Below are 23,656 nucleotides of genomic sequence, written 5' to 3'. Positions count from 1 at the left end.
GACTCGTCGGACACTTAAAGGACACGGACATGGACACTCCACCATTGTCAAAGTGTCCGTGCAACTAAGCTAAAAAGTAAAAAATGATTGAAGAAACTAAAAAAGTCTAAACCAAAAGCGACCAGCCATTGTTGAATGTTCATAAGTGTTCGGAGCTATTTGCATAGGCTGTTAACGATTATGATTTTTGGCTATCCACACCTAAGCATTCACGACTTAATCCTTGTGAACTTGAATTTGAACTCCATTTCTTGGCTTGCTTGCAGGATCTTACCCTGAAAGAGGCAGAAACCATTGCACTTTCCATCCTGGATCTAGTGATGGAAGAAAATGTATGCTGCTTATGGTGAACCATGATTACAGGTTTCATGCTTTCCATATTGTACTTTCTGTCCATCTGTTTTCTGATTTCAGGTCATGCCCAACAATGTTGATATTGCCAAGGTCGCACCAACTTACCATCTGTACTTGCCTTCTGAGATTGAAGAGGTTATCGGCCGCCTATGAGGAAAGGCCATCAATTTGCTGTTCTGTTGATTTTCACTGCAATTTCATTTTCCCGATCCTCCTATGCTTAAGTGATTACGTGCTATTATGAGGGTTTATTTGCTTCAATGAGGAAACTATTATGGACTTGTTATAAATGAATCGATGTTTCTTACAACGAACTTAAGGATAAATTATTTTCTCCGTCTTGTAAAATTTTATATAGTACTTATAAAGTTTTTCTAAGGCTGTTTCTTTCTTCATCCCCCCCCCCCCCCCCCCCCCCCTCTTTTAAAAAACAAAAGAAAAATTTTTTTTTTTTTTAAAACAAATGCAAAATTTTTCCTTATTTTTAATCACATTCTTCAAAATATCACAGTTCCAAAAGACTCCTTCCCCCAAAATCTGATTCTAATAGAATCCAAACAAGGGCTCAATTTTCATTTCATTGAATCCATCTTTACGAAGACCTGGGTGGTTTTAATTTGTACAATGAGATAGAACGAAATCTTATGCAAGAATAAAAACCATACTCTGATGCTAATTGAAAAACTACCAATCTAAAATTACCATAATAAAATCTTAAAACTAACAAATAATTCATAATTTCCATGCGCGTGTTGGCATTAGTTCCTTAATTACGAAATTCATCCATGAATGCTTTGTGGAATTCAGTCAGCCTAGAAACGACGATTGGTATTTTATCCTCTTGAGGTAATATTGTGCACCTAAAATGCCATTGTCCAGGGACCTGCCACAAAAACACACAACAAACAAGAAGTATGAGCCACAACAGGCATTGAAAAATGAGAAGAATGACTAGTAAGTTCATGTGAGCCTCATCCGTTGATTAACATGAATATAACTGTAATTAAACAAATTTAGAAATATAGGAATTGTGGCACAGCAATGTCAAAGGGTTAGTCCTGTGCTTAATGAAACAGAAGGTTCCAAGTTATAAGAGAGAGTTCACACCCTGGAGGCTACCCTCTATTGATCAAGCCCCCTACTATGCTCCCACACGCGCGCACAAAAAATAAAAGAGAAAAGAAAGAAAAGTTGTTAAATTTGGTCTTACAGAACTCCAATAGGTCTCTATGGTTTCCAAGGTTTTCGTTGAGCTCCATCTTTCATGTTCTTGACCAAATTATCCATGGATAATTTGTCCAAAAACTGACTACAAATGAACATTCTACTATGAAGATATATTAGAGAGACGCGCACGTCATTGGCATATTCATCAGTAGTGAATACCTGTCCAAAGCCGCAACCAGGAATAACAACTATTCCAGTGGCATTAAGCAGACAACGAGCATAAAATGCATCTGGGGCAGTATTCACAGCTTTTGCAGCTTCAATGGCTTTCTTTGGTAGCTCAATACGAGGAAACAAATACATTGCTCCTTCCGCTCTGTTACATGTCACTCCTTCTAAACTATTCAATGCATCTTCCAGTGTCTGAAGATCAAGAAATGGAAAAATAAAATAAAATCTGAAAGTCAAAAAGTAGAAAATAGAAGTGGCATGCCAGGAGAATGAAAAAGTCATATCAAGCTCAATGAACTCGAACTGATGGCCAATTGTCAAAATTTTGTTTACTTTATTACATACTTCTTTACTCAATACAACCGGATAGGATTGATATCTGCATTCAAGGATGACAGCCTACCAAAAATCAGTTTTCCACTTTTTCTCTTTACTTAACAAATGACCAAGTTAGCATTTACTTCAACATTATTAAAAGAAAGTATGTCGAAATCTGACCTTCGCTCTCCTCGCTAGGGATGAAAGGATTGCCTCTTTCTCTGAAGAAAAAGATTCATAGGAATCATCACCCACCTGCACACAACAGATAAGAAAATTATTTATTGCAATATTGGTAGGCAAGCAGATGCAGTAGTTTGGAAATATCAAGTCTTGAAAGGTAACGGCTACATGTTATGGTGATGTAATACAAGGAACTCAATGTGCAAACTGCTGCAACTAATTGAAATGATGCTATTTCATTATGTCCCTAATAGCATTCTGATTAATGGCTGAGCAGCTGGGTTGGAGGTTCCTCAGCTTACATTAGGTGAAAATGGCACCTCACAGTTTTCAACTTAATTGATCCGAGACTCTCTTTGCTGAAACTTTCCTCCAAATTTAACTTTATCCATCAAGTTTCATTTCATCTATTGTCCAACCAGCATGAGGCCGATGGCTAAATTACTTTATAATCATTATTATTACCATTTATGCTAAAATGATCCAAATGTGTCTATATTCCATATAGATACAAATCATTGGTGCAGAGGTATTAATACCCTAGGAAAATAATAACAAACCTTGGGAGGGTTCATGACAAGACTTGCAAGGATCTGACCAGATATGTTAGAGCAAGTGTCCAGAGATGCCACTTTGTATATTTGCTCCCTTATCTCAGAACAAAAACCAGTAACTTCCATGTAACCCCCTCTCCTTCCGCACTCTCCATAGTACCCTAGTGCCAATGAATTAGCAGAAGCTCATCAACCATGAACTTATTCCTTAATGGTAATTCCCGTCTATGTGAAAATTTGATTACTGTACCTTTAGATATAGACTGGAGAGATACTAAGGGTATGTCTTCCATTCCATACTTCATGCTCTGGGAGACTTTCTTAAATGAATGGAACTTCTTGTCAGGCACATAAACATTTTCCTGGTACACCTGTGCAGGCCAATCAACACAGTCAAAGACCATCATCTATACAAGGTTTATGACACAGAGATCATACAGAGACACTATTGTCTCAGTTAGTTTCAAAGCCAAAATAGCTCGAGGCACCAGAAAATTTTCTAAAAGTAACTAGAAATGGCTCAAAGAATAGAACTCAGATTCTAATTGCACGTTTGGTAGGAAGGATGGGATAAGCACTTGATAATATTAAAAAAGAAATAAATAAAAAAAACTAAAATCTTGGTCATTATAACATTGAGTATGCTCTGAAAGAATATAGTCACCTCATCTGCTATAAGAACAAGCCCTTCATTTTTGCAGAAATCCACAATTTCTCTTTGGTTGCTCTCAGCCAGAACCTGTTGCAATATGTGGCAAAACATTCAAAAGAATAAACTAGGTCACAGGTGCACAAGAGAATCAGATTTCGACGAGGCTATTTTCCATAAAGGAAACTTGATGAGGACATCTACTTCTTATTTATTTTTAGTTGGACTTTATTTATGTTTTAGATTTTATTTATGTAATTGGGCTTGTGTTGGCCCAAGTCCATTCTACTTAGGGTTTTAGTCTTTACTATTTAAACCTAATTGCGATGTAATTTCATTAGTTTTAATGAATTGAAGAATATTTTGGTGGTTTGTTGCCTATGGCTTCTCCTTCATCTCCCTCTCCCCCATGAATTTCTACTTCTTCTCCGGTTTTTCCCCCCATTCTCTCCGGTTCTCCCCTCTTTCTTGCTTCTTCTTTCTATTTTTTTAATTCGTCCTGCATCAAATTTGGTATCAGAGCCAAAACTTGGGTAATTTTTCATCAACAATCCAAAACTTTCTTTCTATCCTCTTCCCAAAAGCTTGTGGAACAGCACAAAAAAAAAAATTGTTGTGAGGCAACATTTTTCTTGTTCAATTTTCTTTCTAATTGATTAGGGGAAAAAAAAAAAGAGAGCAGTTTCACCAAAAAAAAAAAAATTCAGTTTTAGAGATTTAAGAGTTTGCTGCTGCTAAGTGTGTTGTTTCATAAATTTCATCCTAAACAATCAAACCCTACTTACATTCATCCTACATACAAGATCAGCCCACTTTACGATAACCTAACCCTATAACAATCTATATATCCACATATAATTATCACCCGCAAGCCCATTCCTCTTATCAAGACATTTGGGCCATAAACTAGTGGCCCAAATTACTCCCAATCCCAGTTAAAATTCACTCTCATTTAATCAAATTCAAACCCACAACCCATTTCTTCTTAGCCACTCGTCCAGATTAACCTACAGTCACCATACGTTCCACGACCTCCCTCACCGCCAATCGCCAGCAACCCACTGCCACGCCAGTTGTCATCCACCACCTGGAGTTCAGTTTTTACTTTAGTTTTCACGTCGATGGATTTCTTCTGAGTTCAGAGTGCCAAGGACATTTGTTGAATTGGATTTGGCCTATTATTTGTATTGGGGTAGCTTGTTAAAACTCTTGAGTATTAGTGTTCCATTCAATGACTCGACTGCTTAGGAGTATTCCATTATAAATTTCTACTGGAGATGTGCCAACTGGGAAATCATAATTGGACACAGTTCTTATTCTTTGGGTTCCATCGGGTTTAAGCTTCCATGGGCACCACCGCTACAACTAAACAACAGGGAGTGCTTGATTTCTATTTATCATTTGTTTATAATACTGCTTCATTTAAAATTGCATTGATTAAATTTTTGTGATGTTATTCTAACAATATACCTAAAGTCAAGTGACTGAATCCGTTGATTTCGTCAAAACTCTATTTTACCCCACTTATATTTCATGATTAGGATTTGACTAGTATTTGATTTGTGCTTTATTATTTTACATAGATCAGCAGTATTAGCTTGCCATATTTGAATTTACTTATCCCTGAAAAAAAATGCTTAATTTGTTATTTTTCACTGCTTGCATTTATTGTTCATTGATCTATCATTGCACGTCATTTAGCTGGTATTACATTGCATGGAGTTGTGTAGCGGTCGTCTTGTTGTCTCTGTTTCCAATACATTGACCATGGATCCATCCCAATTTGATGCACTTACTAGACAATTAGCGCAACTTGCCACTAGCCTATCGACTGTCCAATTAGATATAACTGCTACTCGTGAGGAGAGAAAGAACCTAGCTGCTAAGTTGAGCAATTTTAAGCGAACCTCTCGTTTGACTAACACTAATTCTGAAGCGTCTCATAATAAACAATATTATCGTGGACAAAGTGATCAAAAATATTTTCGACTCGATCGTAGGAATAGAGATCAGGTTTGTGAGCGAGAACAAGGCCATAGTCATCATGGTACTCATTCTCTTCCTCGTCGTAAGGAGCGTTTCTTTAGAGACATTGACTTAGATACTCCTACTTTCGATAATTGCTTAGATCATGAAATTTTTACCCAATGGAACACCCTTACACAAGGGAATCGACTAGTAACTAAGTACATTGCTCAATTTGAGAAATTTCGAATGAAATGTCATGTCGTTGAGGATGAGGCCTTGACTTTGAGTAGGTTTATACAAGGTCTAAGAGATGAATTTAGGCGTGAGCTTTTCTTTCGAGGCGTCACTACTCTTGATCACGCTTACTCTTCAGCTCGAGACTACGAATTACTTATTAGTACTTCATATGAAAAGCGCGACCACCATCATTCTCCCATGTCATTAGCGTCACCTCAACATAAGTCTGTCATAGAGCCTTCCCCGTCTAGTGTTCCTCCTATTTGGAAAAATAAGTATAAAGTTCGTGATAGTCCAAGGCTCCATTCTCCTTATAGAAGGCGTATTGACAACCATTCGTCTGTTTCATTGGCTCCATTTCCTCCCATTAAGTCTCTTCTAGGACCTCCCCCGTCTAATGTTCCTCAAATCTTGGAAAATAGGGGTAAAATTTTTGAAATTCCAAGGACTTCTTCTCACCTGCTATGCATTAGCTGTAAGGACTTTGGCCACATCTCTTCCAAATGTCCTAACCGAGCCTTAGTCATAGAAGAACAAAAGGATGTAATAGAAGAGTCGTTAAAAGATCAAATTTATGAACCTAAATTTGAAGAATGTGATGACTTGAATGATATTGAGGACACTTCCTTATGTAGTATCAGGACTTTTCCTATGAATCTAAGGGTTGTACCGCTTGTTCCCGATACCCCTCAGTTAAATGTTGTGTGTCATACTCTTTGTCAACCCAAAGGTACGGATGATTTGTGTAATCATGTCATTTTCAAGGAAAATCTTGAGAATTGGGATTTGATCCTCCCAACAATTCAAATTGCATATAACAATTTTGTGCATCGGTTTATAGGTACGAGTTCCATCGAAGTTATTCATGGTTATAAGTCTAGGAAACCTTTAGACCTTATTCCAATGTCTCCACATACTAGTATGCCTATGTCAGCTGAGGCATTTGTACGTCATCTTCATGACTTACATATTGAGATCAATAAACAACATGACGCAAGTGATGCATTATATAAACTTCAAGTTGATTTGCATAAACGATATTTTGAATTTAATATTAGGGATTATGTTATATTGCAAGCTTGTAGTGCTGATCCTTTAAAAATGTTAAAGCATGTTGGTTCAAATGCACATATCATTGCCCTTTCATCACAGTTAGGCTACCACTCTACTTTAAATATTGAGGACTTCATTACTTACAAACACCGTGTTACTTCCTTTGATGATCTATTCATACTTAGCTTTATGGACCCCCAAATTGACTGTGTTGATATTTCTACTTCAATACCATCTATCACAGCACACAAAGATAAAATTGATGTTATTTTAGATGAACGTGTTGTATTGACCAATGATGGCAAGATTCAGTACTTCCTTGTTTGTTGGGTAGATCGACATGCTTCTTATACTCCTCATTATATTCAATCATATGAAAATCTTGAATATGAGGTGCATGAGTATTGATTATTTGGAGTCCAGTATCAGTACTTGGTTAGAAGGAAAGATCGCCTCCCTTGGTCAGATCATATTCTTGGGAATAAGCTACAATTTTCAGTACTATCAATCATGGAATTTCGTTACTTAGTTCGTCAGAAAGATCGTCCCCCGTGGCTTGAATTGACGCATTTGGAGTATCAGATTGACTGCAGCCTATACTATCTCTATTAACTCGACAGGGTCGAGTTTTTCTTCCACCCCGGGAGAGTTGATGAGGACATCTATTTTTTATTTATTTTTAGTTGAACTTTATTTATGTTTTAGATTTTATTTATGTAATTGGACTTGTGTTGGCCCAAGTCCATTCTACTTAGGGTTTTAATCTTTACTATTTAAACCTAATTGCGATGTAATTTCATTATTTTTGATGAATTGAAGAATATTTTGGTGGTTTGTTGCCTATGGCTTCTCCTTCCTCTCCGTCTCTCTCTCCCCCATGAATTTCTGCTTCTTCTCCTGTTTCTCCCCTTTTTCTTGCTTCTTCTTTCTATTTTTTTAATTCGTCTTGCATCAAAACTCCTCAATCGGCCTTGTGATTATCTAATAGTTGCTCACCTGCCCTGTGGGATTGCCAGGATTTATTACAACCAAAGCCCTGACAGTAATACCCTTGGACTTTGCAGTTTCCAACTGATTCTTGAGCTCAGATATCTCCAATCCCCATTCTGTTTCTTCATCAAGATAATAAGGAACCTGCACAAGAGAGTCCTATGTCAGAACCTTCCTATTGTGAAAAACAACAAAAACATGACCCAGACCATGAACGTCATTGATGAGGATTCTGCTCTAGTTACGCTTTTAACATAGCGAAAAGTTAGAAGCATGTTGGAAGAATACCAAAGCAAAATATTTTTGACAGACAAATAGTTCTGTAATACATCATACATACAAGGGAGCCTCCGTGCAGGGCAATTGAACCCGAATAAAGAGGGTACTGAGGTATGGGACAGAGAATACCATCCTCCTCTGACCTTAACAATAATTGTATAATAATATGAACCTGAAAAAGGATGGAAAAATGTTATTCAGAATCCAGAAATACTTTCCCATTTTTTCTCTTGAATATCTTGTGTAAAGAACTAGAAAGGTATCATGTTTACAGCTGGGCTTGCACCATCTATCAAGAAAATATCATTTGGATCAGCTGGATATCCATCACGAGCTTCTATGCCAGAAGCAATCGTATCACGTAAACCTTTGATACCCTGATCTCATATAACAAAAGAAAAACCAAATGATATATCTATACAGAGAGTCCTGAGTAATTACTGCTACAAAGATTTCAAAAGAAGGCATTGTTACCTGAGTATGACTATATGCACCAGTTGCTCTTTCAGGAATTTGATTGAGGATCTGAAGTGCTCGCTCTACAGCATCAGCACTACAAAATCCATCAGAAAAGCACGCAGTAATATGGATTTGTCACTAACCAGATAGCAAACCAATTTTTGACTCATCAAAGAACTTAAAAGTTAGCCATGCTGTTAAGGAGGATGGTCAGCTCTTTATCCTCGACAGTCCATCTTAGAATGTAAACTAGAGCAGGAAAATCCTAAAAGATAACATTACATTGAACCTAACACTGAAAAGTGATGTTGATGGGAACCCTACATTTTATTAAATCAAACTTCCCTAGGTGTGGAAATAATTTGACACTTAACAATGTGAAATAACAATTTAGATATTCATTTGTGTACAAAGGGCTATCCTACAAACTAAATTTGATATAGACAAATACACTAGTCAGCAAACACTTTCGAACACAAGCAATTTAACCCTAGTTCATCTTCTTGAACGTCCATATGTGTCAGCAATCCAGCTTATTCGGGTACATCTCCAAGTAGTAAAAGGGGAGGGTGGAGAAATCCAGCTTTGTTTGAGGCTGTTGCGTCAAGGATTCGAATCCTGAAATATGGATTTGGCTCTTTAGTAAGTGCAAATGTACAAGCAGCCTTCCACCCTGTACCCTTGGAGGCATAACCTGCGATTTACCTCCCTCACGATACTCCAGGGCAGGGGCGGTGAGGGACCCTTAAGGTTGGAGTTCAACCTTTTTTTTTTTTTAACTCTCTCTCAGTTAAGGATCACAATATGCAAGGTGACCAATGCTTATAATCTCCAGATTTATTGAAACTTCTAATTTGGAATTTGGGATTTTGAGGTCTAGTAAAACCTTATGGACTGTAGTAATAATTACTAGCTGAACTTTGTTAACAAAAATATACTGAAGATGAACCACTCAAATTGGACTAGCATTGTCACTCACCTTACCTTTTTTTTTTTTTTTTTTTTTTATTTTTTTGGGTCTATGACTATCAACCGTCGACTACCACAAGAAACACACTACAACACTGTTGTAGTGTGTTTTCTTGTGGTAGTCACGGTTGACAAAAATTTTGTCAACTTATGACTCTCTGTACATTGAGTGCGCCGATTTTTTTTTTCCTATACCCTGAGTTCTTCAAAAATTGCTTTTTCTCCTGAAATCTGCAAATCTACCTCAAATATTCGCTACCCAACCAAATTTCAAATGAATTAGAACCAAAATCCAGCAGTTTTAACTGCTGCTTCAACAGATTTTCTATCCCATTTTTGCCGTTGATACTTGGGAAATTTGGTTTTGATTGCTCTTGAAAGATTTTTCGCGGGGAATGTTTCTTTTATGGGCATGACAACCAGAACCAACTTGTGAAGATTGCTAGGGTGCTTGGGACAGATGAATTGATTGCATATTTGCACATATCAGTTAGAATTTGATTCTCAACTTGAAGCTCTAGTTGGAGACACAGCAAGAAGCCCTGGTCAAAGTTTGTCAACGCGGATAATCGACATCAAGTATCTTCCGAGGCGATATAATTTCTCGACAAGCTTCTTCAACGATTATTGGTGCTGTCGGCGTTTTTTATTGCCGGCGAGTTCATAGTTCCGTTCGCCGTCGTTGATTTTCTGGTTTCGGGGAGGAGCATTACTGGGTTCTTCTGCTATTGCATTTGGGTTGTCTCGTGAAATTGGTTTCGTCAAGTTCTGAATGGGCTACGAGAGTGGATTGCTTTGGGGGGGTTGTGATTTCTTTATTAAGTGGGCTGATTTTTTTAGTTGGGCCTTTGAGATTGTGGTTTGTTAAGTGGGCTGTTAATTGGGCTAAATAATTATTGTTGGGCTTATTGCTGTTTGAAGGAATAATGGGCTTGGGATTAAACGACTGAATATGGTCGATGGGCTGAGATTTTTGATTGGGCCAAAGAACCGTATAACCAGTGTGAACAGCAGCAGCAATGCAATGGCATAATTGACAAATAGATGCTTCTTGATCATCCAGCATCAATTTGATGGTGAATGTCAATGAGATCGACAGAGATTGACAAAAATTGTCTAAGATTACCACATACCAAATATTGCCCATTTAATGGAATTCTATATATAATTGTATTTAGATTATTACACTTGCCGTATTGATTCCTACATAATGCAAGGAATCTTTATGGAAAAATCATTCGGTCAAAAATTTGTCCTATGTAACGCAAGGAATCTTTATGAAAAAATTCATTCAATCAAAAGTTTGTCATTAATACCTAAAATAACCACGTGTTTCAGCTCTGTCCAACAAGGCAGGATGGTCACATAATGCAAGGACCTAAATAAGGACAAAAAACGTTAGGAAATGATTTTAGCATTCCCTAGGATTAAGAATAAAGATTATTAAGCATACCTCTCTAAAGAAAGTGATTGGCTGCTGACCCAGGGAGTGTGGATTTCCAATATTACAGTATAGTAACTGCCAAAAACAAAGTGAGCAAGAATGCAAGAAAAATTATTGGATAAAGCTGAAGTGGTCGAATTGCTTGACAGAGGAGTGACCGACCCTCACATTTTGTGCGTGGGTGCCGTGTGAATTCAAAAATGCCGACCCTCCAATGTGTATGGTCGGTCATCCCCTAGAGTAGCAAAATCCAAATTTTTTTTTCATTTTTTCTAATTCAAAATCTTCTTAGAAGTGCATCAGGGGCGGGCGACAAGCACGTTAACTTAAGGCCAAAAAGGAGTAAGACCCCTCATACAACCCTACAATATAAACACTTGCTGAAAAAGAAAATTCATTTATTGCTCTATTTTGCAATAGAAGTATCTTTTGTTGTTCAGCATTTTACTCCCATTCTTCTTCCTCCTGTAATAGTTAAAACATGCTCTTTGTTGATGTGGGATAAATTATAACCTTACCTGGAGAGGAAACTTTCTGTCTTTCCCTTTTTTATCCATCCTTTGAATTGTGAAAAACTACTTAGGAAAGGGGCGGGGAAGAAAAAACCTCACTAAGTATCGGCCAAAGTGTAATTCAGAGTGCATGGCCTAAAAAAGGTGACTTACACCACAAAGTGCTTACGAAGCTTCTTAAGCATCAAGATCCTTGAAGATTAGTTGGTACTCACAAACTCTAATAAGCACTCACAGCTTGAGCTTTATCAGCATTGCCAAATACTCTACAAGAGTTTGTAAGCACTTACGATTCCTACTTTCTTGAGCTAATAAGAGATGGCAAACATTCTCCAAGAGCTCAAAAGAACTGAAAGAATGCATTATGTAAGATTAACCTGTAATTAGAGTTTACAAGTACATTGCAGAAGTCTCTTTTTCATACTTGAGAGTAAGACTCATATATAAAATTCATCTTCTTTATTAACTGTAAATGTTAAACATAAAACATAGTCACATATATTAAGGTCAAAAGCATGTATTTATTGCTTGAAGAAGAATGTTAAACTCTAAGTAATGAAACAGGTTACCTCATTAAAAGGATGAGAGCCTGGGTTCTCCTTCAACTCTTGCTGTAATCTCTGTGAACAGATAAAATCTTACAAAAAAGTGTACAAGAAATGAATTCTAAGATGGAATACGCATAATCCACAGCGAATGCATCATCAAACCTGAGCAAGGATAAAAGTTTCTCCAAGGACAGCATACTCGCATTTCAAAACCTGAAAAAGTAAGACTTAATAAGATTGCTCCTTCAACCATTCTGGAAGATTTATCAAACTTCAAAGAATTGCATATGCCAAGTTAAATGAGATAGAATTGAATTTTTTTTTACAAATTGTGTAAAAAAATTATTGTGCCTAACTTGTATTATAGAGGGAAATAAAATAAAATAAAATTGAATTCATTTCTAGGTCCATCAAATTATCATGGAATTATAAGATCAATTCATGAGCTAAAACAACAATATGTCTTTCTTTGAGGATTTCTATTACAATCAAAAGAAGGGAAAAAACACAAAATGTAGAAATGATCAAGAACAACAGGAAAGGAAAACGGTATTCAGAAGAAAAAACTGATCCCCCGGCTAACAGATAGCCCACCAGAACCTCAAAAATCATAGAAAAGGAAAATATATAACCATATCAAGCACAAAACCAAATATTAGATGCATAACGAAGATTCAGAAATGGAAGCAACAAATAAATAAAATCAGCAAAACAATGCAAAAGCTTGAGCGCATGATCAAAACCTGCTACAGCAATACTAATCAAAATAAAAGAGGTAACACATTAAAACCTCACTAAGAGCACCATAGCAAAGAAAAAAAAGTAATGCTAATAAAATTCAGAAAATATTATGGCAAAACAAACACCAAAATTTAAGAAACAGTGAAAACCCAGTAATTAAAGAAAAACCAAAAATCAATATTAGAAGAAAAACGCACAAACCATAAGGGGGTAATTTACCTTAGGATTGATGGTATCCAGTGTGAGTGGTGGAGCAGACGCTGAACCGCCAGAAGCCACAGAACCAGAAATATAACAAGGTTTAGAGGTGCTGGTGCTGCTCCATAAACGAAGAGGAAGGGTGCAATATCGCAACACGCAAGTCGTGAAATTATTTCTTCTTCTAGCACTGTGGGCTACGAATCTCCGCATTGTAAATTTGATCTCTTACGCCGGTGACCCAATTTCTAAATCTACCCTTGACGCAGTTGGAGTTGATGCCTCTCAATGCGTCCTGACTGCTACACTAGATTGCCTGAAAATGGCCACGTTTTCTATTTTATTTATTTATTTATTTATATACATATTTTTTTGATATCCAGTTATCCCAGCTTATCCTGGACCCCCAAAATCCTTGCCCCTAGAACCTTGGAGGGGGTAAATCGTGGGTTATGCTTCAACTGAATCACAGGTTCCCCTCATTGCCCGTACACTTTTGCGCACAATAAACCCTCCTCCACAGTGATTGCTCCATACCAAATATTTGCCCGCAGATTCCCACCAGGAATCGAACTCTCCACACTGTCGCTGGAAGCAAGATAATGTTGATTGATCCACCAGTTGAGCTATGCCCCGAGGGGCCTATTTTATTTAATTTTATTTAGGGAAAATTGAAGCTGCAGTTTCAAAATCTTATTAGAAGGTGTTTGACCATCATTTTTATGGAAAAATAAATTTTATAATAGTAAATTGATTGAGAGTATGTGGATAAAAAAAATTTTATTTATGTATAATATTATTTCAATAAAGAATGTGTGGTTGAAAAAGAGAGAGAAATGATAATCAAACGGAGCCTAAAAAAAATATTGTTATTTAGCTATATTAGAATTACAACCCTAATTTAGATGACACTAATTAATAAGTAGAATTAAATAACTCATTTAATTTCGCCTTTTATTTAACCTATCATTTATCGCCACCTACACTGGATTGCAAACCACTCAATTTTGTATTTAGAGTTGCTACATCTACTCAATTTGATTTTATTTTTATTACCTTCCAACTTTATATCTAATGTCGTCATGGTCATCCAATTTAATTTTATTTCACCCTGACCATCTAATTTCATAGAACATTTCAACATGATCACCCACTTTAATATAACATTTAACAATGGCCACCAAACTTCTTTTCACTAATTTTAAAATGGGTAAAATAGTAACTTTATATTATATATAAACAAAATTTAAAAAAAAAATAAAATAAAAGGCTAATTAGCGCAAAACGTCATTACCTTTCTATGTTATTGTGCTAAACGTTCATACCTTTCATTTTTTGGCATTTTCATCCTTACCTTCACCTTTTGTTGTGAAAATCATCATTTTTATCAAATTTCTAGCGTAAAATGACAAATATACCCCCTAATTAAATAAAACAATAAAAAAAATTAAAGAATAAATTGAAATCATACCCTCAAACTTTTTTAAAAAATGCAAATGATTCCAAACAAATTATGAAAAGGGTAATTAGCACAAAACGTTTACCTTTCATTATTATTGTGAAAACGTTTTTACCTTTCTTTTTTGACATTTTCATCCTTATTTTTATATTTCATTGCAAAAATTGTTGTTTTCATCCATTTTATCAATTAAAAGTTGTAAAATATAAATATATCCTCCTCTTTAAATAAATAAAAATAAAGAAAAAATAAAAAAATAAATTGCAACTATACTCCCAAAATTTTCAAAAAAAAGTACAAATAAATTTCAAATAAATAATTCCTAATTATTTATTTTTACTTTTTTTGAAAATTTTGGTAATATAGTTACAATTTGTCCTTTATTTTTTTCTTTTCTTTATTTATGTTTATTAAAAGAGGAGTATATATTTGTCATTTTACAGTTTTTAGGGAAATAATGGTGAAAATGTCAAAGAATGGAAAGAAGGAAAGTTTTGTACAATAATATTGAAAAGTAGGAATGTTTTGTGCTAATTATTCTTTTAATAATTTATTTGGACTCATTTGCACTTTTTTTAAAAGTTTGAAAGTATGATTGCAATTTATTCTTTATCTTTTCTTTTCTTTTCTTTTTAATTGTTTTATTAAATAAGGAGATATATTTATCATTTTACATGAGAAATTTGATGAAAATGATGGTTTCAAAAATAAAAGGTCAAAGTAAAGATGAAAATGTCAAAAAATGAAAGGTATGTAGGTTTTGCACAATAACATTGAAAGGTGATGACATTTTATGTTAATTACCCTAAAATATATTATAAACTTATTTTTAAAAAAAATACTATAATTTTTTTTAAATAATTTTTTAAAATTTATTTTAAATATAGCCCACGTTTGTTTCCCATTATTTGCCCATTAAAATAAAAATATGACCATTATCTATCACATCAAGCCACCATGTTTGACTTTCTTTCTCTTGTGTGAGGCTCGTAACGATTATATTTTTCATTCTCATTTCTACATTAATGTGTACCAAATGAGGCTATAATGTAAAGTTAACATTTTATCCCTTTTAAAATGAGTGAAAATAATGAAAAGTAGTTGGGTGATCAAAGTAAAATATTATATAAAATTGGGTGATCACAGTGAAATAATTTATGAAATTAGGTGATCATGATGAATTAAAATTAAATTGGATGGCCATGATAACAGTAGAATTTGGTGGCCATAATAAACCAAAATTAAATTGAGTGGTCATAGAAACACTCAATAAAAAATTGAGTGGCTATTGATAGATTTAACCCTCTCAAAAATTGTAGTGGGTGTCAAACCATCAGCATATTAAAAATTACCAAATTGTCGAGTTAATTGTTCCAATGGTCATTGAATTTAAGCTCATGTCTTTGATTGGTCGTTGAAATTTATTTGGTTACTGAACTTAGGTGCATGTCTTTAATTGCTCACTGAAATTTAAAATGTCAAGTTTTGGCCATTAAACTTTGAAAAATACTGTATTTTATTCATTGTAAACTCGATATTTTTCAAAACTCAACATTTATGCTAATGAGTAACGTAAAACATCTTTCAAAGTTCAGTGGCCAAAATCTAACATTTTAAATTTCGATGAGCAATCGAAAACTTGGACCTAATTCAGTTAACAAAACTCGACATTTTGAATTTCAGTGACCAATCAAAGACATGACTTAAGTTTAGTAACTATTGGAACAATTAATTCTATATTATCATATTACTAATAGTTGACACGTACGCTACATGAATTTTTTATTATTGTGTTTTTATTTGTGAAAATAAAAGGCTAATTAGCGCAAAACGTCATTACCTTTCTATGTTATTGTGCTAAACGTTCATACCTTTCATTTTTTGGCATTTTCATCCTTACCTTCACCTTTTGTTGTGAAAATCATCATTTTTATCAAATTTCTAGCGTAAAATGACAAATATACCCCCTAATTAAATAAAACAATAAAAAAAATTAAAGAATAAATTGAAATCATACCCTCAAACTTTTTTAAAAAATGCAAATGATTCCAAACAAATTATGAAAAGGGTAATTAGCACAAAACGTTTACCTTTCATTATTATTGTGAAAACGTTTTTACCTTTCTTTTTTGACATTTTCATCCTTATTTTTATATTTCATTGCAAAAATTGTTGTTTTCATCCATTTTATCAATTTAAAGTTGTAAAATATAAATATATCCTCCTCTTTAAATAAATAAAAATAAAGAAAAAATAAAAAAATAAATTGCAACTATACTCCCAAAATTTTCAAAAAAAAGTACAAATAAATTTCAAATAAATAATTCCTAATTATTTATTTTTACTTTTTTTGAAAATTTTGGTAATATAGTTACAATTTGTCCTTTATTTTTTTCTTTTCTTTATTTATGTTTATTAAAAGAGGAGTATATATTTGTCATTTTACAGTTTTTAGGGAAATAATGGTGAAAATGTCAAAGAATGGAAAGAAGGAAAGTTTTGTACAATAATATTGAAAAGTAGGAATGTTTTGTGCTAATTATTCTTTTAATAATTTATTTGGACTCATTTGCACTTTTTTTAAAAGTTTGAAAGTATGATTGCAATTTATTCTTTATCTTTTCTTTTCTTTTTAATTGTTTTATTAAATAAGGAGATATATTTATCATTTTACACGAGAAATTTGATGAAAATGATGGTTTCAAAAATAAAAGGTCAAAGTAAAGATGAAAATGTCAAAAAATGAAAGGTATGCACGTTTTGCACAATAACATTGAAAGGTGATGACATTTTATGTTAATTACCCTAAAATATATTATAAACTTATTTTTAAAAAAAATACTATAATTTTTTTTAAATAATTTTTTAAAATTTATTTTAAATATAGCCCACGTTTGTTTCCCATTATTTGCCCATTAAAATAAAAATATGACCATTATCTATCACATCAAGCCACCATGTTTGACTTTCTTTCTCTTGTGTGAGGCTCGTAACGATTATATTTTTCATTCTCATTTCTACATTAATGTGTACCAAATGAGGCTATAATGTAAAGTTAACATTTTATCCCTTTTAAAATGAGTGAAAATAATGAAAAGTAGTTGGGTGATCAAAGTAAAATATTATATAAAATTGGGTGATCACAGTGAAATAATTTATGAAATTAGGTGATCATGATGAATTAAAATTAAATTGGATGGCCATGATAACAGTAGAATTTGGTGGCCATAATAAACCAAGATTAAATTGAGTGGTCATAGAAACACTCAATAAAAAATTGAGTGGCTATTGATAGATTTAACCCTCTCAAAAATTGTAGTGGGTGTCAAACCATCAGCATATTAAAAATTACCAAATTGTCGAGTTAATTGTTCCAATGGTCATTGAATTTAAGCTCATGTCTTTGATTGGTCGTTGAAATTTATTTGGTTACTGAACTTAGGTGCATGTCTTTAATTGCTCACTGAAATTTAAAATGTCAAGTTTTGGCCATTAAACTTTGAAAAATACTGTATTTTATTCATTGTAAACTCGATATTTTTCAAAACTCAACATTTATGCTAATGAGTAGCGTAAAACATCTTTCAAAGTTCAGTGGCCAAAATCTAACATTTTAAATTTCGGTGAGCAATCGAAAACTTGGACCTAATTCAGTTACCAAAACTCGACATTTTGAATTTCAGTGACCAATCAAAGACATGACTTAAGTTTAGTAACTATTGGAACAATTAATTCTATATTATCATATTACTAATAGTTGACACGTACGCTACATGAATTTTTTATTATTGTGTTTTTATTTGTGTAGCAATTGTAGATAAAAAAAATGTTGAAGATTTATTGCATCATTCAAGAGTCTTGGGAGCATATTATTGCCTCGCTAATTGACGAGGCTCGTGTGGAGGAAGAGGCCCTTGAGTACATAGAACGCTTGGATGGTCGGCGTTCGAAGAAATTGGCATAACTTTAGCATACGGTGTCCGTTTTGAGCCCATAACCCCATTTCGGAAGTTCACGACAATTCTAAATAAACACATCGCTTTGTTGTGATATATGATGGATTTTGGCTATTTGAATTCGTTTACTGGGTTAAACCAGCCTTTAAAGTTTCTTAATTTATTATTTTCAGTATTTGTTATTTTCGCTTTATAGCCCAACACATTAAGGGACTGCTGGCCCAGTAGGTTATTTGTTCTTTTCATATTTAAGGCTCTGAAAATGCTTCCTAGATTTTTGATTGTTCATGAAATAAGAAAAATGTTTATTTTCTTGAGTTAAATCCGTTTGAGTTTCTATCATCGCGTGTTTGTAAATTCAATTTACATCATTTTGTATCAAAGCATGGTTCGTGGAAAAGGACATGCTAGTCGTGGAGGCCGTGGTGGGCAGATTGACGAAGTTACACGGTGGGATAGAGGTGGATAAATTTCTCGATTGGCTGGAGGAAATAGAGGATATTTTAGATTAAAAGGAAGTGCCCAACGATAAGAGGGTACCTTTGGTGGCGACTCATTTGCGTGGTAGCGCTGCTGCTTGGTGGCAGTAACTGAAACAGAATCGGATCCTTCAGGGTAATGTAAAAATCCAGTCGGGAAAAAATGAAGAAACAGTGGAAGGCAACGTTTCTTCCCTTTAATAATGCTAGGACTTTGTATCAACGTTTGCAGAATTTAAAGTAAGGCAATCATTCTGTAGATACTTATTTTATAGAGTTGTAGCAATTTATAGTGCAAAAAGATGTGGGAAAGTCAGAAGACCAGTTGGTGGTGCCCTATATTGGTGGACTACGATTGAATTTGCAGGAGGTTCTTAATATGTTTTCGCTGGTGTCTACTTTGGAAGCTCATCAGCGTGCACTTCAAGCTGAAATTCAACAACTACGTTGTTCTGTAGTCAGCATTTTTTGTGGTTCATCTGGAGGTGAGGGTCAACCATTCCTCCCAAATCCCACATCTGGTCCGTTCGAATCCTCTAATCTGAGGGTCGAGGCGAGGATCGGAACACCCGACCAGCAGCTCCTCCAACCGCTAGTCCGGGTGGCTAGGCAAGGGCGTGGTAATCAGTGTTTTAATTGTGGTGGTTTTGGTTATTTAAGGAAGGACTGTCCATCCCAAAGACAGTCATGCCCAAGCTTGTTCGTCAGAGAGGCAACACAAGCCGATGTTGTTCATGTGGTGAATGAAGAAGAAGAAATCAAAGTTCTGCATACATGCGACACGAGGCCTCTTTTGGTGGTGCGGCGGGCGTGCCTTACGCCTAAAGGGTCGTTTGAGGACCTGTAGTGAAACAACATTTTTCTTTCCACATGTACCATTGGAGGAAAGGTATATAGCTTCATCATTGACTTGACCAGTTGTGAAAATGTGATATCTAAAGCCGCCATACAGAAGCTGCAGTTAAGGAGCGAACCTCACCTAGCATTGTTAAGACGAGGTAATGAAATTTGTGTTACTAGACTTGTATTGGTATCTTTCTCTATTGGCAGTGTGTATCATGATAGTGTTTGGTGTGATGTGGTGCCTATGGACGCATGTCACCTGTTGTTGGGTCGTCCCTGACAGTTTGATAGGGATATAGGTCATGAAGACGTTCACCTTTTCGGGTAAAAAGATTTTACATCTACCCTCCAAAGATAATCAGTGTATGTTTTCAGCTGGGGATAGTAGTAATCTACTTTCTCGATCCTTGTTTGTGTGTGAAATGTTGCCGGAAGGTGTGGTATTGTTGTTAGGTGGAACTGAGGCGACGAGAGTGTCGACATTTCCTAAGGCAGTCGTGGGGCGGGTCTTCACCCCAAAGCTGCCGCCTTGGTATCTAAATTTCATGATGTATTTCTAGATGACCTTCTACATAGACTTCCACCTTTGCGAGACATGCAACATTAGATTGATTTAGTACTTGGCGCATCGCTGCCTGACCACCCACATTATCGAATGAGCCCAGCGGAACATAAAGATTTGAGGAGATAGGTAGAGGAGTTGGTGTAGAAGGGTTACATCAGAGAGAGCCTCGGTCAGTGTGCAGTCCCCGCACTTCTAGTGCCAAAGAAAGATGGGAATTATTAGATGTGTATAGATGGCAGAGCCATCAACAAAATAACAATTTGTTATCGCTTTTCGATACCGAAGTTAGATAACTTATTGGATCAGTTGGCCGGAGCAACAGTATTTACCAAACTGGACTTGAAAAGTGGTTACCATCAGATCAGAGTCCACCCTGGTGATGAGTAGAAGACATTGTTCAAGACACGGGAATGATTGTTCGAGTGGCTAGTTATGCCCTTTGGACTATCCAATGCACCGAGCACGTTTATGCGGATGATAAACCAAACACGCTGACTATTTATTGGTAAGTGTGTTGTTGTATACTTTGATGACATATTAGGGTACAGTAGGTCACGAGAGTCTCATGGTGTGTATCTAAGGAAAGTCTTTACTATGTTGCACAAGGAGGAATTCTTTGCAGCCCCTAAGAAGTGTGTATTCTATACCGATAGTGTTTTATTTTTAGGGTATCTTGTGTCAGCTGGTGGGATGACAGTGGATTCAGCTAAGGTTGATGCGATCCGATCATGGCTGCGGCCAGAATCAGTTTCTAATGTACGGATTTTCCATGGTTTAGCGTTGTTTTATCGATGATTTATTCAACACTTTAGCACCATCATGTCTCTCATTACTGATTGCATGAAGGAGAGTAAGTTTCAGTGGACACCCGAAGCTAACAAGGAGTTTATGACCATTAAGGAACGCTTGACTTCAGCCCGATACTTGCATTGCCTGATTTCATGAAGCCTTTTGCATTACATTGTGATGCCTCTAAATTGGGCATCGAAGCTGTCATCGGTCAGGAGGGAAAACCAGTAGCTTATTTCAGTCAGAAGTTAGCATGAGCTCTTGGGAGGTATAGCATTTATGATAAGGAACTTTATGCTGTTGTTCAGGTAATTCACCATTGGCGACATTATCTATTTCAGCGAAAATTTATCTTATATAGTGATCATGAAGCCCTCAAGTATTTGTCCAGTCAGGAATCTGTGTCTGCTCATCATGCACGTGGGTTGCCTTCTTACAACAGTTCAACTTTGTCATTAAACATTGGGCTAGTTCTTCTAATCGTGTGGCAGATGCGCTCAGTCGACGGCATGGGTTATTAGCACATCTATAGGTGGCAGTTACCGGGTTTGACACTTTTGTCTCTCTTTATGCTGATCTTTATTTTTTGCCCCATTTTTCACTGTTTAATACAGGGACCCCATTCCCCATTTCTATTAGATGATGGTTATGTGTTTCGAGATGTTCAGCTGTGTATACCAAATTGCAGTCTTCGTCTGAAATTGATTGAGGAGTTTCACGACGAGGGTCATGTTGGGCGAGATTGCACTTCAACTCTGATTAGTGCTTCATTTTTCTGGCCTCCTATGCGTCCTGAAGTGGATAAATTTGTTTCGCGGTGCAAGGTGTGCCACGTGACAAAAGGAAAGGCCACGAACGCTGGTCTTTATCGACCCTTTCCAGTACCTTCAGCTCCATGGACTTATATTAGCATGGATTTTTTCCTGGGTTGACCGCGCACACAACATGGTAATGACTCCATTTTTGTGGTGGTGGATCGTTTTTCGAAAATGGCAGACTTCATTCATTGTAAGCGCACCACTGACGCTGTCAAGATTTCGCAGCTATTTTTTAGAGAGGTTTACCGTCTTCATGGGTTGCCCACTTCTATTGTATCCGACAGAGACACACGGTTTATTTTTCACTTTTGACGGAGCTTATGGAAGTCAGTTAACACGTTACTCAATTTCAGTAGAGCTTGCCACCCTCAGACAGATGGGTAAACTGAGGTGGTTAACTGTTCTTTGGGTGATTTGTGGCGTTGCCTAGTTAGGGATAATCTTCGCTCGTGGGATCAGCGGCTTAGACAAATAGAGTTTGCGTATACTCATGCACAAAATAGGAGAACCGGTTTCAGTCTATTTCAAGTTGTGTATAGTATTCTGTCCCGCAACCCTGTTGATTTATTGACTCTGCCATCTAAGACTTGGTTGCATGGGACGGCTGTTGACTTTGTTCGTAGTTTACAGCAGGTTCATGAGGAAACACGAGCTAATCTGCTGAAGTCCAACCGTAAGTATAAAGAGGCAGCGGACCGGCATCGACATTCTGTTGAGTTTGACGTTGGGGATTATGTTTGGACGGTGCTGACTAAGGATCGAGTGCCATCCCATGAGCATTCAAAATTAGCACCTCGCACCATTAATCTAGTGGAAATTATAGAGAAGATTAATCCCAACACCTATCGCCTTCATCTTCCTTCTCATATTCGGGCTACTAATGTGTTCAATGTGAAACGTCTTTTGCCATACCATGGAAACAACATAGAGGACAATGCTAACAGTTCTAATTCGAGGGAGAATCCCGTTGATCCTGGGGAAAATGATGAGGCTCGTGTGGAGGAACTGGTGCTTGAGTACATAGATCGTTTGGATGGTCGGCATTCGAAGAAATTGACATAACTTTCACATACGATGTCCGTTTTGGACTCATAACCCCATTTCGAAAAGCTCGTGACGATTTTGGATGAACTTACTACTTTTTCGTGACATATGATGAATTTTGGCTATTTGAATTCTTTTACTGGGTCAAAACAGTATTTAAATTTTCTTAATTTATTATTTTCAGTATTTGTTATTTTCGCCTCATAGCCCAACCCATCAAGGGACTGCTCGCCCAATAGGTTGTTTGTTCTTTTCATATTTAAGGCTCTGAAAATGCCTCCTAGGTTTTTGATTGTTCATGAAATAAGAAAAACGTTAGTTTTCTTGAGTTCAATCTGTTTGAGTTTTTATCATCACATGTTTGTAGATTTGATTTACATCACTAATGCTCTATCCAACAAGGTGACAATTTCAAAGGCTGATATTAATACTACACAAAGAAACTCACCAAAAAAATAAAATTGAACACATCATCTCTGTATGTAGATCATGACAGTACATGATAATAGAAAATTTTAACATACATGAAGATTGCAAGTTTACAGAAGTAGGAAATATTTCATTCATTAAATAATAAAGCATTCATCGAAAAATGAAAATGGATTGCAAAGAAGTTGTAAAAGGATACAATGCAGCATTTCCAAAATGGATAATTCTTGCACTGTCATTTCTGCTTCTTCTCTTGGTTGTTTATAAACATCGGGATTTGAATATAAATAAATTTTGGAAATTGCATTTAATCAGTTATTAGAACAAAGGGTTAAGGGAGGAAATCGAAGTAAAGTACCAACCTAACCCACCAAAAAAATGTATCCAATTAGTTCTTTTTAATTGGAAAAAAACAAATCC

At 35.7% G+C, this 23,656-nt stretch overlaps 1 protein-coding gene across 1 annotated transcript; it reads right to left on the bottom strand.

Moving 5' to 3' along the window:
* Positions 1-947: 947 nt before the first annotated feature.
* Positions 948-13,171, bottom strand: LOC111367317 (alanine aminotransferase 2-like). The gene is made up of 15 exons (XM_022988129.1): positions 12,876-13,171; positions 12,078-12,128; positions 11,937-11,987; positions 10,865-10,930; positions 10,728-10,789; positions 8,458-8,536; positions 8,256-8,360; positions 8,045-8,155; positions 7,711-7,848; positions 3,472-3,546; positions 3,058-3,178; positions 2,814-2,968; positions 2,251-2,325; positions 1,741-1,944; positions 948-1,237 (listed from the first exon to the last, which is right to left on the bottom strand). The coding sequence occupies exons 1-15, from the start codon at positions 13,065-13,067 to the stop codon at positions 1,121-1,123; spliced, it is 1,602 nt and encodes a 533-aa protein (XP_022843897.1). The 5' UTR covers positions 13,068-13,171; the 3' UTR covers positions 948-1,120.
* Between the last annotated feature and the right edge of the window lie 10,485 nt (positions 13,172-23,656).

This window comes from Olea europaea, chromosome 18 (assembly GCF_002742605.1).
Source record: "Olea europaea var. sylvestris chromosome 18, O_europaea_v1, whole genome shotgun sequence".
Classification (NCBI taxonomy): Eukaryota; Viridiplantae; Streptophyta; class Magnoliopsida; order Lamiales; family Oleaceae; genus Olea; species Olea europaea.
Note: the sequence above shows the minus strand (reverse complement) of the source record. Positions and strands in the feature narration are given on the sequence as shown.

Coding starts and splice junctions, on each gene's coding strand:
- LOC111367317 (XM_022988129.1), bottom strand. CDS start 13,067: ATGCGGAGATTCGTAGCCCACAGTGCTAGAAGAAGAAATAATTTCACG. Junction 8,361..8,457: donor GTGCATATAGTCATACTCAG/GTAACAATGCCT, acceptor ATATGAGATCAG/GGTATCAAAGGTTTACGTGA. Junction 2,326..2,813: donor TTGTCATGAACCCTCCCAAG/GTTTGTTATTAT, acceptor TGTTGTGTGCAG/GTGGGTGATGATTCCTATGA.